The sequence below is a fragment of the Monodon monoceros genome, unplaced genomic scaffold, assembly GCF_005190385.1.
Source record: "Monodon monoceros isolate NGI ecotype Baffin Bay Population unplaced genomic scaffold, NGI_Narwhal_1 Super_Scaffold_6, whole genome shotgun sequence".
Classification (NCBI taxonomy): domain Eukaryota; kingdom Metazoa; phylum Chordata; class Mammalia; order Artiodactyla; family Monodontidae; genus Monodon; species Monodon monoceros.
In genome coordinates this window covers 37332906-37345460 of record NW_021703783.1, presented here as the reverse complement: position 1 = coordinate 37345460, position 12555 = coordinate 37332906, and the positions used below count along the sequence as shown (strand labels likewise).

At 56.1% G+C, this 12555-nt stretch overlaps 1 protein-coding gene across 1 annotated transcript; it reads right to left on the bottom strand.

The window, feature by feature from the left end:
* Positions 1 to 1884: 1884 nt before the first annotated feature.
* Positions 1885 to 6071, bottom strand: WNT1 (Wnt family member 1). The gene is made up of 4 exons (XM_029204489.1): positions 5769 to 6071; positions 4787 to 5040; positions 3834 to 4099; positions 1885 to 3348 (listed from the first exon to the last, which is right to left on the bottom strand). Exons 1-4 carry the CDS (start codon positions 5870 to 5872, stop codon positions 2860 to 2862), a joined length of 1113 nt encoding a protein of 370 aa, XP_029060322.1. The 5' UTR covers positions 5873 to 6071; the 3' UTR covers positions 1885 to 2859.
* Between the last annotated feature and the right edge of the window lie 6484 nt (positions 6072 to 12555).

The window sequence follows — 12555 nt, the reverse complement described above, 5'->3', positions numbered from 1 at the left end:
GTAAACTTCTCCAGGCAGGCTCTATGGCTCATATATCACTGTATCCCCAGCATTTGGCATATATGCCTGGCACAGAAGAGGTGTCAGCAAGTGTTCAAATGACACGAGGTTTCACGTACATGATCTCATCTCAACTTTATCACCTTCCTGAAGAAGACTAAGTACCATTAACCATCCCTGTTGAATAGACAAAGCCACTGAGGCTGAGAAAGGAACGGAATTTTTGAAAGTCTAGTTGGGACCAGAACAGGATTCACTTTTTCCCTTGCTCTTCTTCCAGCTCCTATGTGTCAGCTCAGCTCAGAGCCTCCCAGCTTCCAGGCCTGAAAACAGATACTGATTCTAGTTTTTAGAGTTATAAATTAGGCAAGAGTGGTTGGGTACAGCCGCGAACCCTTCGACTCCCCACCCTGCTGCTCCTCCCCGAATCTGGGTATTGTCTAGCAGGGTCCCAAGCCCCCCTCCTGCCTCTGGCAGCCCATTAACTTCGTGCTTTGGGATCTGGGGGATCTAATAACTCGTTGGGTTATAAACTGGACATCCTTTGCAGGGGGTTCTTTACTGGAAACCAAGGCCTGTCAGGTGCCTTCTACCCAGGATCAATAAGATTTCTATTCCTCCCCCTCAACTGCCCATCAGAGCTGAGCTGATGCTAGCTTGCTGGATGGAGAGAAAGGAAAAGGGATGTCATTGCAGGGTTGAGCAGCTCCTGGCTCCACTTCCCTACCCCCACACATATCCCAAAGGCCAACAGGGGTCAGAGTTCACACGCCCAGGGAGAGGTGGGAGGCAGCAACAACAGCAAGAGTCCTGGGGAGAGGGGGAAATTCTCTAGTAGGCTGGGATCAGTTGTTGCCCTTGGGGGTGCGGTGCTTCATAGCTCCCCCCTGCTCTTTGGGTCCTCCCCTAGGGGGACGTGTTAGGATGAGGGACAGGCATTAGAGCTTAGGAAGCGGTTGGTGTTTGTCTGAAGTAAGGTTAAGCCTAAGGGTGGGCCTAGACCTAGGGAAAGGGAGTGGATTCGAGTTAGAGGTAGGTTTCGGGCTGTGGGCAGGATTAGCACTCCCCTCCAATCCGGTGAAATGCACACAGAAGTATCATATTGGTCTTGTTAGTAACAATCCTCATTTGGGCTCTTTATGGAAATGGCCTAGCTTCATGGTTTGGTTATGGACCACACCTGGGTTTCCTTTCGGTTACACTGGTTTAAGACTAGCCTCTATTTGAGTTCTAACCCTCCTGCTCCTTTCTTCTCCCCCATCATCATCTCTGAGCTTTTGGGTCCAGGAATAGAGCCTATCACCTGTTACCTGGATCCTACTTAGCCCAAGGTTTGGAAGCTGGCATCCTAATATGGCATTTCCTTGTCTTGGGAAGGGGAGTGGCTTCCCCATTGCCCAACACCCTGACCACAGCTGGCCCAGATAGGCTTTGGGGACCAAAAGCTCTACACCAGGAGCAGCAGCACCCCTTCTGTTTGGGGTTTCTCTTTCTTCTTTGGTTTCTTTTCAGAACACCATCACAGCTATCACTCAGAGCGATTTTCACAACAGCTCATCTACATAGGAAAGGCAGGCTCCAAGTCTGTTTGTTTCATCCCCTCTCCGCAAGGGAAGAAACTGAGGGAGTTATGGACTTGCCTAATATCACAGAGCCAGCTGGTGTTCAAAGAGGAAGAAGGACCCTGCAGCATCTTTTGACTCCTGACCGGGTTCTTCTGGAGATCTGGATCCCCAGTGGCCTCATTAGGGTCATCCAAGGGACAGAATCTCAGAGTCCTCTTCCAGGGTCAGGAAACCGGTTCCCCATCAGTGTATCTTATTTGTTTAAAGGAGGTAAGCAATAGTGTGTTCTGGATTCAAGGAAAAGCCACCAAGTCACTGATAAAAATAGAGATTTTATTCTGCAGAGGAAGGTACTACAGGGGTGGGGGCGAGGAGCCACTAATAGCTACAGCGGAGGGAAATACTGATTCCGGTATGCAGAGGCATCTTTGAGAAATTGGGGAGAGGAGAAGAGGGGTCAGAAAAGGCTGGAGGGCAAAAGGAGAGAAGAATGGAGAGGATTGGGTTGGGTGGAGGTGGTTTCTGCAAACCAGGCTGGAACCCAGCACAATAAATAGTTTTATTTACAACAACCAAACTTGTGGCTTTTTATCCACGTTTCAGTGCAAATTATTTACACACTGATGAGGAGGCAGGACAGGAAGGGGGTAGGAGGTGGCTGAGGGGGGCATGGCTGGCAGCTGTTCAATGGCTCCACGACAGAGGCTGGAAGAATGGGGATATTTCTGCGGGGTCCCCCAACCTCATGTTCCACATCACCACAGCTGCCCTTTCACCCTGCAACCTCCCGCTTCAGCTGTAGGTGGGGAGGACAAAGGCCCTGATGCTCAGGTGTGTGTTCAGGGTCTGCACCCTTGGCAGGAGAATGGGAAGGGCATGTGGGGACCTGGAAAAAACGGAGGATAAAGGAGAGGGAGAGAGGCAGGCAGGTTGCTGGCGCGGTGGAGGAGACAGAGCTACACGTCAGGAGCTGACGCTGATGGAGGAGGGGACGAATCCTTCTCCCACCTCCTGGCCAAGCAGGGGGCAGTGCAACAAGGGGTCTCCCGCGGAGGTGGAGGGAGGTAGGTCCGGGGCAGGTCAGTCAGGATGGCAAGAGGGTTCATGCCGCCCCAGGCGAGTGGTTTCAGGAGTCCTCAAGTAGGAGCAGGTGGGAGAAATGATCGGATACGTAGGAGTCGCGGAGTGTGGCTGAAGGGGCTGGGTGGGCGAGGATCGGGGTCTTAGGTGCCAGCGAATCTGTTTGGGGGTGGGCTTGACGAGAACGCTCCTAGGGATGAGTCCGCGCAGCGCCTCACAGGCACTCGTGCAGTACGCGAGTGTGCGTGCAGTTGCGGCAGCTGACGTGGCAGCACCAGTGGAAGGTGCAGTTGCAGCGCTCGGTGACGCGCTGCGTGCGCGTGCGGTGGCCCCGGCCACAGCAGAGCAGCTCGCAGCCGTCCAGCGCGGGCGACGAGCTGTTGCAGGCGCGCCCTGCCGTGCCCGCTGTACCCAGGCGTCCGCTGTATGTGCAGAAGTTGGGCGATTTCTCGAAGTAGACGAGATCGTGGGGGGAGGGAGGCTTGTGAGCGGGGTCCTCGGGCTCGAGGCGCAGCAGTTCCGCCCGCGAGGCACGGTTGTTGCCGCGATTGCCGTACAGGACGCGCGAGGCGCCGTCGAAGCGGTCCCGCAGCACGTCGCCCACGGCGCGCAGCGTGGGCAGCCGCATCCAGCACGTGCGCACCGTGCACGAGCCGGACATCCCGTGGCACTTGCACTCCTGGCGCATCTCGGAGAACACGGTCTGGGGGAAACGGAGAAGAAAGGGTGTTCCAGGGCACTGTCAGAGTCAGGGCCACCTTCCCAGATACCGCCCCCTCCCGGACGTCGCCGGAACCTCAGCAAAGGCCCAGGCCTAGCCGCGCACAGAGGAAGGGAGGCGCGAAATGTCCCGCAGAGATTTGGACACTAAGCCCAACTCTGCTCCACCCGGCGAATCTGTCTCTGCCTCTCAACCTGGTTTTTTGAACCTGTACAGTGGAGGGGCTGTAGGCAATACAGTCTATGGGTTACATGACTTCTAACCTCTCAGTTGTCAGCCACTGTCTCTTTCACTCTCTGGCTTCCTTCCAAGCCTCCGCGCTCTCCGGACGCCCTCGCCTGGCTCCTTACCCTACCCCCTGACCTTATCACCGACCGTTACTTCCCAAGTTCGAGGTTAGCCTCTGCGAGGGACTCCGAGAACCCTGCCATTCCGTTTCGGGTGCGGTGACCCTCAAGCCCGCTCACCGTGCGGCCCGCCTCGTTGTTGTGAAGGTTCATGAGGAAGCGCAGGTCCCGCCCCTTCTCCCCGGAGTCCACAAACTCCCGGCCAAAGAGGCGGCCGAAGTCGATGTTGTCGCTGCAGCCTCCCCAGTGCCAATCGGGGCCCCCAGGACCGCGCCGCCGGTAGTCGCACGTGCAGGACTCGATGGAGCCCTCCGAGCAGGAGCGCGCCACCGAATGGGTGACCCCGGCCGAGGTGATGGCGAAGATAAATGCTGTTTCCCGACAGCCTGTTGGGGAAGGGAGCGGGGATCAGCTAGGGGGCACGCGGGGGTGCAGCAGGCACCTTCAGTGGAGGGCTTGGGACCCTTGAGTCCCACGCCCCAAATCCTTCCTTAGATTCCTGAAAGCCCGGCGACCGGCTGTGTTGGGAAGCTGGTCCCACGGAGAAAGCAAGTGCGTGGGCACGCAACCACGGCCACGCTTGTAATCACACGTTACTGAGACTCAGGGAGCATTCTGGCTTCTCGGTGGAAGTGGGGCAGCCCCAGAGAGAAAAGCCGGAAAGAGGGGATTGGAGGAATTCTGCACCGCCAAGACCTCTGCGCAGCCCCAACTTTCGGCCCGGCCCTCGTCAGCGATGCAAGACTTGCTGGGCTGGAGGTAAGAGACGCCCGCAGAGACCAGCTCTGAGAGGGGCTGAGGGACAGCAGTGGCCAGCCAGCGTCCACGACTCGGAACTCCCTTTCTCTGGGGCAGTGGCTCAGAAAAGTTAGCTTCGTGCCCGAGGTGCACGGCTTGAAAGTCCCTGGTAGAACGAGTCTGGCCCAGAGCTAGTGCTGGCATGAAGCTCTTGGCGAGTGGATCGTGTGACCCTGCAGGTGCCCCGGACATCTTCCCTGCACTTGCCCGCCCCTGCCCTGGGGGTGACCGTGCGTTCCCCTGGTCCAGGAAGCGTCACCTTCCTGGGTACCCACCTCGGTTGACGATCTTGCCGAAGAGGTGGGGCCCCGAAGCTGTGGGACAGTTCCAGCGGCGGTTCCGGAACTGCCACTTGCACTCTCGCACAGCGCTCTGCAGCCCCCCGCTCACACTGTGCAGGATCCCCGGGTTCTGGCGGATGAGCCGCCGCTGTTTGCGGCTCAGCAGCTGCAGACTGGGCTCGAGTACCAGTTGCAGGCTCTTGGAGTCGGTCAGCAGGTTCGTGGAGGAGGCTACGTTCACGATGCCCCTGGTGAGACGCATGATAGGAGCTCAAGCTCTGGAAGGGGACCTGCACCCTAACCAGAAAGGTCACGCACACCCTGTCCTCTTCCTGGAGCTATTTGCTGGCGAGAGCGGCGGGATCAATAGTAAGGTAACAGTTCCGCGCTCCCAGGCTCACTAGTTTGAAAGGACTTGGCGTCCAGAGTTTTGTGTTCCCAGGGATCTTAGGGCTGCTCGGGGGCCCTGCACCCGGAGCTGGACAGCAGAGGCACGGAGAACGGGAGACTAGATATTCACCTTGGTTCTCAGAGCCTGCTTCCGGGCAGCCTGGTGAGCAAACCCTGGCCTGCCATCCATGCCCACCCAAGGCGTGCAATGCTTGGGAGTTCCACCCTCTACTTGGCTTCTTTCTGAGTGCACGCCTGCCCTTTCTCTCCCGAGGCTGGGAAACCTGTGGTGTGACTACCGCCGTGAGGCTCGGTTTGGGGCTCTTGGAAGAAGGGCGGTGCTAGATGGGAGTGGGCTCCCTGGCTGGAGTATCGTGGGCCACCGGGCGGACCATTCACCCCACTTAAGCAGAGCTGGATCCTCTGGAGCAGCTCCGCCCCAGAGCGCCCCTCGGTGTCTCAAAGGGAAGTCAGAGCGCTGGAGAGAGCCTGTCTGCGGACGGATCCCAGAGCGTGGGAGCTGGATGGGGCTGGCCCCTGGCTCTGTGCCCCGAGACAAGTGGCGACCCCGCACCAGCTCACTTACCACCATCGGCCACTGCTGTTGGCGGCCAGGGCTGCAGGCAGAGCGGCCAGCGCCAGCAACAGCGTAGCGGAAACCCAGCCAGGCAGCAGCGCCCAGTGCCCCATGGCCTGCCCGGCCTTGCCCGCTCTGTGCTGCAGTTGGGGCGGCTTTGGCTGCTGCCCGCGGCGGTGGGACTGGACGCGGCAGTGGCGGCTGTGGCGAGAGTCCGCAGTCTGGCTCTAACAGCCCCGGGGGCGGGCGACGGGCTGCATGGTTCGCGGTCCCAGCTGGTGGGCTGAAGGCAGCCACGGCGGGCGGCACCGCCTCTTATAGTTGTGGCGCTGGCTGAAGTGACGATAGGAGGCTGCCCCGCCGGGCCGCACTGTGGCACCAGGGCACACCGGTCAGGGGCGCAGACAATGGGCAGCGAGCGGGGCCGTGGCTCCCGCCCGTCTGAGCCGAGAGCTGACGGGCTGGCCGTCGGGGCTCACCCCCGCCCCCTACCCGGTGGCTCCCGCCTCCGGACCTGCACTGGCCGCCGACCCCTCCCCTTGGGACGCCCTCCCACGCGCGCCCGCCTCACTCCTCTCCGCGTCCGGAGCCCGTCGGGGACCAGCGTCCGCCAGGGGGCGCGGCGACCAGTGTGCTGCGGGGACAAACTGCCGGGAGCTCAACCGCTTCGCCGCCTGCTGTGGGGCTGTCCCCTCGACGTCACCCCGGTCCCCGCCGGCGTCTCCTCTCTCCCCCATCCTGAGTGGAAGAAGGAAAGCTGTGGTTCTGGGCAGCGACTCTGGGGAGATACCTCCCCTCCCAGGAACCCCCGACGGCTGGGCAGGGAAGGAAAAGCGGGGAGACTGGGGTGGGGCTGGGGCTGTGGTCAGGGAAATCCCAGGGGTGGGTTGGGGGATGCGCTGACCACACAGAGCCCCACCATGGAGAGGGGCCTGAGGCAGCGGCAGTCTGTGCTTGTGAGGTGGGCTGGAAGGAGTGCACAAGTGGCTGCGTGTGTGCGCGCTAAAGTGGGACAGTGCAAATGAGACCCCGGGTGAGAATATGTGTGAGTGTGTTCTGAGAGCGCACACTCACGGGTGTCCTTGTGCACAGAAAATCCATGTTCAGAAGAGGGATGTGAGGAGCCTTTCCCAGGAATCTTGGAACTTAGCTCAGGTCAGAAAGGGTCATCTAGTCGTCTTGTCACCACCTGGGGCAGTGCATCATCTCCTAGGTGTCGGGAAGGAGGTGGCAGCTACGTCAGGAGAGACCCAGAAGGTTGGCCGAGGAACAAAGAGTGTCTGGAACTGTGTGCGGAGGTGGGCGGTTGAGTGGGAGATTAAATATGCATAGGTGTGTCACTCTCACCCGGCGTACCTCATGTCATCCTATAGTGTGTCACCCTGTGGCATGTGTCAGCCTGTGCATGTCACTGGGGGAGGGGCGACTATGCCTGTAACCAAGGTGGTATCAAGATGGATGAGTGGCAGTGTCTCTAAGGACTAGGCTCAGAAAGGAAGGACAGTGGAGCAGATGTCAGGGGTGTACATGGAGGGGCTGGGAAGAGAAGGGCTCCTGGCTAAACTGAGCCCAGAAGAGGGAACTTGTGTCTCCAAGTTTCTGCTTCTTTCTGAATTTTTCTGCCAGGTTTCTGTCTTCTCCCCCCAAACTCCGGCTCTCTTCACTCTCACCGTGCCAGGATACCTAGAGCACCTGCGACCATCTCTACGAGTCCTGGGAGTCCCTCCTCCTAGGACTCCATCTCAGCCTCAAGGCCACCTCTGCCTCCTATCGAAGAAGTGGCAGCTGTTCCCTATATGGGGCATAGGGGGCACTGCCAGCCTGGTTATCATGCCCCACCACCACACACAGATGGCCCCTGGAAGACGGAGGATCTCCTCCTTTAGGTCTCTCCTGTCTCTCCATTTTACCGAGGAAAAACTACATTGGGCAGTTAGCCAAGGGCCACACAGCTAACGAGGGAATAAACGGTAGAGCCAGGTTAAAACCCAGACTGTTTTGACTCAAAGCCCTTGCTCTTCCCACCTTACTGGCTGCTCGTGACTGTGTGGCAATAGCAGGCTGGGAGCTCTTCCTGAAATTGGCAGATAAAGAAAAATGGTCTTTAGGATCTTCCTGCCTCTCCTTTTTTATTAAAAAAAAATTATTTTTGTTTGGCTGCACCAGGTCTTAGTTGCGGGATCTAGTTCCCTGACTAGGGATCAAACCTGGGCCCCTGCATATGGAGCGTGGAGTCTTAACCACTGGACCATCAGGGCAGTCGCTCCCTTTTTTTTTTTAACATCTTTATTGGAGTATAATTGCTTTACAGTGTTGTGTTAGTTTCTGCTGTATAACAAAGTGAATCAGCTATACGTATACATATATCCCCATATCTCCTCCCTCTTGCGTCTCCCTCCCACCCTCCCTACCCCACAACTCTAGGTGGTCACAAAGCACCGAGCTGATTGCCTCCCTTTTTGATCCTCTCTTTTCCCTCTCCTCTGCCTTTCGGTTGCTTTTTGACTGAGCAATATACCCAGGCCTGATCCTAAATTGTTCCAAGTCCCAGAAATGATCAGGCCTCCCCTCCAATGCAGGGAAATCACGCTAAGAAATAAATGCTTGATAAGTTTAATGAATCTTCCTGGGGCACTTGCATTTTAAAAGAGATGCATATTAACACAAATGAAGCCTGATGGAGGTTATTTTTGAGGGAAATGTATTTTCCAGGCCCTTTGCCCAGTCCAGCATGCTTGTCCCCTCCAAGGATTTGACCCTGAGGGACAAGGTGTACTGGCCCAGCATCTTCCACAGGTCTAAAAGCCAGTGGCCTCTGCAGAGGCCACCCAGCACAGATGGCTCAAGTAAATAGACAGTGTACCATGGGCAGCTTGTCCTTTGTCCTTTAGGAGTTTCTCCCCACTGGGGCCTGGGTCACATCTTTGGGCTTGGTGGGTTGATAAAACCTCATGGAGGAGGGAGCTGGGCTCGAAGACAGGGCAGTCCTGTCTGTGGCCACTGGTGACAAGCAGAGGTGGGAAGAGAGGAAAGAAGGATTCAGTATCCTTTGTTCCACCATTCCACCCACCAGGAATAGTGGGGAAGAGTGGGAGGGCTCTAGGTCTGGTCACACTCTGTATGACCTGGCCCAAATTCCTATTTAGATCAAATCGTCGCTCTATCAATCGTCCTTTCTTTCTTTCCTGCGTCATCAGTTTACCTAGCTACTGGATCATACCCATCAGCATACAAATATGCTGTAATGTCTCCCATCTAAAAAACCCCAGAACTTTGTTTGACTTCACATTACCACCCAACGTTGCCCCATTTCTCTGCTGTCTTTATATATATATATATATATATATATATAAATTTATTTTTGGCTGCATTGGGTCTTCATTGCCGGGCAAGGGCTTTCTCTAGTTGTGGAGAGCGGGGGTTACTCCTCATTGTGGTGCGCGGGCTTCTCATTGCGGTGGCTTCTCTTGCTGCGGAGCACGGGCTTCAGTAGTTGTGGCACGTGGGCTCAGTAGCTGTGGCACACGGGCTTCGTTGCTCCGCGGCATGTGGGATCTTCCCGGACCAGGGCTGGAACCTGTGTCCCCTGCATTGGCAGGCAGATTCTTAACCACTGAGCCACCAGGGAAGCCCCTCTCTGCTGTCTTTTACTGCAGAACTCAAAAGCGTTGCTTTAATCACCAGTGCCGGTTTCTTTTCTTTATTCTGTCTTTCCACCACCCTAATCACACCTTCTAACCCACTACATTTCCTTATAAAAATCAACCATGACTTCCCTTTTGCTCTACAGTCAAATCTCAGTTCTCATCCTAACAAACTTTTTAGGAATAGCAGACAAAGTTGATCACTTCCTCCTTGAAATATTCTCTCTTGATTTCTGGAACACTGTTCCTACCTCCCTGGCTGCTCACCTTCTCAGTCTCTTTATCTGGTTCCACCTTTGTACCCAATTTCTACATAACTAATTGAACTGCACCCCAGTTCAATCTGGAGCTTCTTCTCAGTCTACACTCACTCCTTTGGTGAGCTATCCAGTCTCATGCTCCCTACTTTTATCTCTGGCCCTGAACTCTGGACTTGCATATCTAACACTTGGATAAACACCTCAACATGTACAATGTCCAAAACTGAACTCCCAGTTCTTCCCTTGCACCTGCTCTTTTTTCAGTCATCCCCATCCCAGTAAATCGCAACTCCATCCTTTCAGTCGCTCAGGACAAGAATCTTAGAGCCATCCTTGACTCATCTGTTTTCTTATAATGTGTGTCAAATCAGTAAAAAAAAGAAAAGAAAAAGGTCTTGCCCTTCTGTCTTCAAAATATATGTAGAATCTGATCCATTCTTACCATTCCACTTCTACAACACTGGTCAGAGCCACCATCATATCTCTCTCCTGTACTATTGCAATAGCCTCCTAACAGCTCTCCCTGCCCCAGTCCTTGGCCCCATAGTCTATTTTCCACAGAGCCATTCTTTCTAAAACAAAGTAAGATCGTTTCATTCTCTGCTCAGAATTTTCCAGTGATTGCCTATCTCACTCAAAGGAAAAGGCAAAATCTTTATTTTGCCTACAAGGCTCTATACCTTGCTCCTTCCTTGTCCTCTAACTTCATTGCCTACCACTCTCTCCCCTGTGGGTTCCTCCCTCCAGCCACACCGGCCTCCTTGCTAATTCCTTGAACGTACCAAGTAAGTGTCTGTCCCAAGATCTTTGCACCTGCTTTTCTGTCTTCTGGAATGCCCTTCCTCAGCTATCTCCATTAATTTGTTGCTTCCCTTTTCCTCCCCCTTTATAAAATGTTAATTCCACTACCTATCTCCTTTACCCTGCTTTATTTTTCTTTGTATCACTTTTGACCATGGATAACTTTAAAGGCTTAAAGTAGAAAATTAGTAGCAAGCCACCGCCCCCCTTGAAATAGAAATGAGAGAGATATGTCAGAGGGGAGAGAGGCTTTACCTAGATGGGGTGTGGGGAGGAAGCAGGGGGCCAGGGCTGAGAGTTATTGGCAGAGGAGCCTACCTTCCTTTGAAGCACCAGCAGGTGGCACTATCTCCTTGGGCTGGGAAGGCATCAGTCTCTGGTAGAGAAGGGGGCAAAGTTCTGTCGAGGGTAATCTCACAGATATGTTGGGTGGGGGTGGGAGGGGTTCTCGGGAGTCCAGCGTAGTCGGGCTGCGGAACCTCTGGTGCCTCCGGGTGGTGGCCTACGGTGCTGCAGCAGAAGGCGTGAGAGGCGGAGGGTGGGCAGCGCAGCTGAGCTCACCGCCGCCGCGGGCGCATCCATCCCTCCAGGGCCTATAATTTGGGTTCCCCGGGCCTGGCCGCCCCTATCAGCGGCTCAGCAATAGATGAGTCACACGGGACCCTGGGCCAAGGCAAACACGGGGTGGGGGGAGGAGGGGGAGGAAGAGGAGGAGGCTTTTGAGACTGTACTCAACTTTAGCCGACGCCTCAGTTGCTCGATCCCCCAATCTCTCTTTTCTTTGACCCCCGCCCCATAGGGCCCCAGTGTTCTTCTCAGATTGCTCTCGATGCGTCCATCCCCATGATGGGAAGGCAGCCCCCTACCCTTCCCATTGAGGGCAAGGGGGACCAGCTTGCTCCCATTTCCCTCCCTGAAGCAATGACAGTCCCTCACTTTCCCCCTGCTGTCATGGCCCCAACCCTTGTCAAGGTCCCTCTGGTTCCCGCCCCTCTCCTTTCCTGGAGCTGGCCGCGTGCTTGGGGTATTAGGCAATGGGTGTGTACCCGCAGCCCTCTCCAGGCCCCGCCTGCCACACCACCCTCCAGCCGCCTGCGGGTCAGTGCTCAGGCCAGCCGGTCGGGCCAAGGGCACTGGGGGCCAGCTCAGGCCACCCAGTCTGCCTGCCTGTGGCCTCATGTCCCAGAGCTGGGCTTCTGCAGGGAGAGGGAACAGGAGTATGGGTCCTTGGACTTGGGATAGGCCAGCTTGGGGAGCCCTGGGGTCACTAAGAAGTTGTAATCTGTGGCAGTAGTTCTGACCCTGGCCCTTCCTTGGCACCTGGCTATACTGCAGCCCAACAAGGGTAGAATAAGAAGGAACAGTCTGAAACCTGAGAGAGATCTGGAGACACATGGAGAAATACGAGTGTCCAAGAGGTCCCCCTGTGGGAGAAGAGGGGCATAGGAAACCTCGTCCCCCCCCTCCAGGGCCCTAGGTAAACTTCCAGGCTGACATCCAGGGAGAAGGACAAGGACACTGGTGAGGATCACCGAATCCAGGTGTAAGGACAAAAGCTACTGAGTCAGGGTGCAGATTCTGGTGGCCTCAAAAGCCACACACACGGTTTGGTTCTTGGCCCCTAAACAGGAAAGAGGGGCAAGAGCTCTAGGGCTCCTTCTCCTATACTCCCCTCTCCCCCCGAGGTAGGACAGCAGAGAGAAGCAGGCAACCCTCTGTGGTCACAGCTGTCCAGTGTCAGGACCATGGCGCTTTCACCTCCCTAGCCTGCCTGAGGCCTGGCACATAAAGGTGATTAATACATTTCCCAACAGATGAAAGTCATTAATCTCCCTCAGACAGCTTCGCCCCCCTAGGCAGCAATGCCCCCTGCAGCACGGGGCAGGACCTGCAGCCACACAGACTGGAGGCTGGCTGCCCAGCAGAGCTCCATGGCCAGTACCAAGGAAGCGATGACTGGGGCTGTGGGTTTCAGCCCCGTGGCTCTGCTTCCCCGGGGGGCCTGTCTCTGAGTCAACGTGCCAGCCTTGGGCGCGCGGGGCCAGCGGTGCCTTGGGCTGCGGTCTGGCAGGGGCGGGGGGCGGCTGGGAA

Excerpts from the sequence above, each read along its gene's own strand:
- WNT1 (XM_029204489.1), bottom strand. The coding sequence starts at position 5,872 with ATGGGGCACTGGGCGCTGCTGCCTGGCTGGGTTTCCGCTACGCTGTTG. Across the intron at positions 5,041-5,768 it reads AACAGCAGTGGCCGATGGTG|GGGCATCGTGAACGTAGCCT; the intron begins GTAAGTGAGCTG and ends GCGTCTCACCAG. Across the intron at positions 4,100-4,786 it reads CGGCAAGATCGTCAACCGAG|GCTGTCGGGAAACAGCATTT; the intron begins GTGGGTACCCAG and ends CTTCCCCAACAG.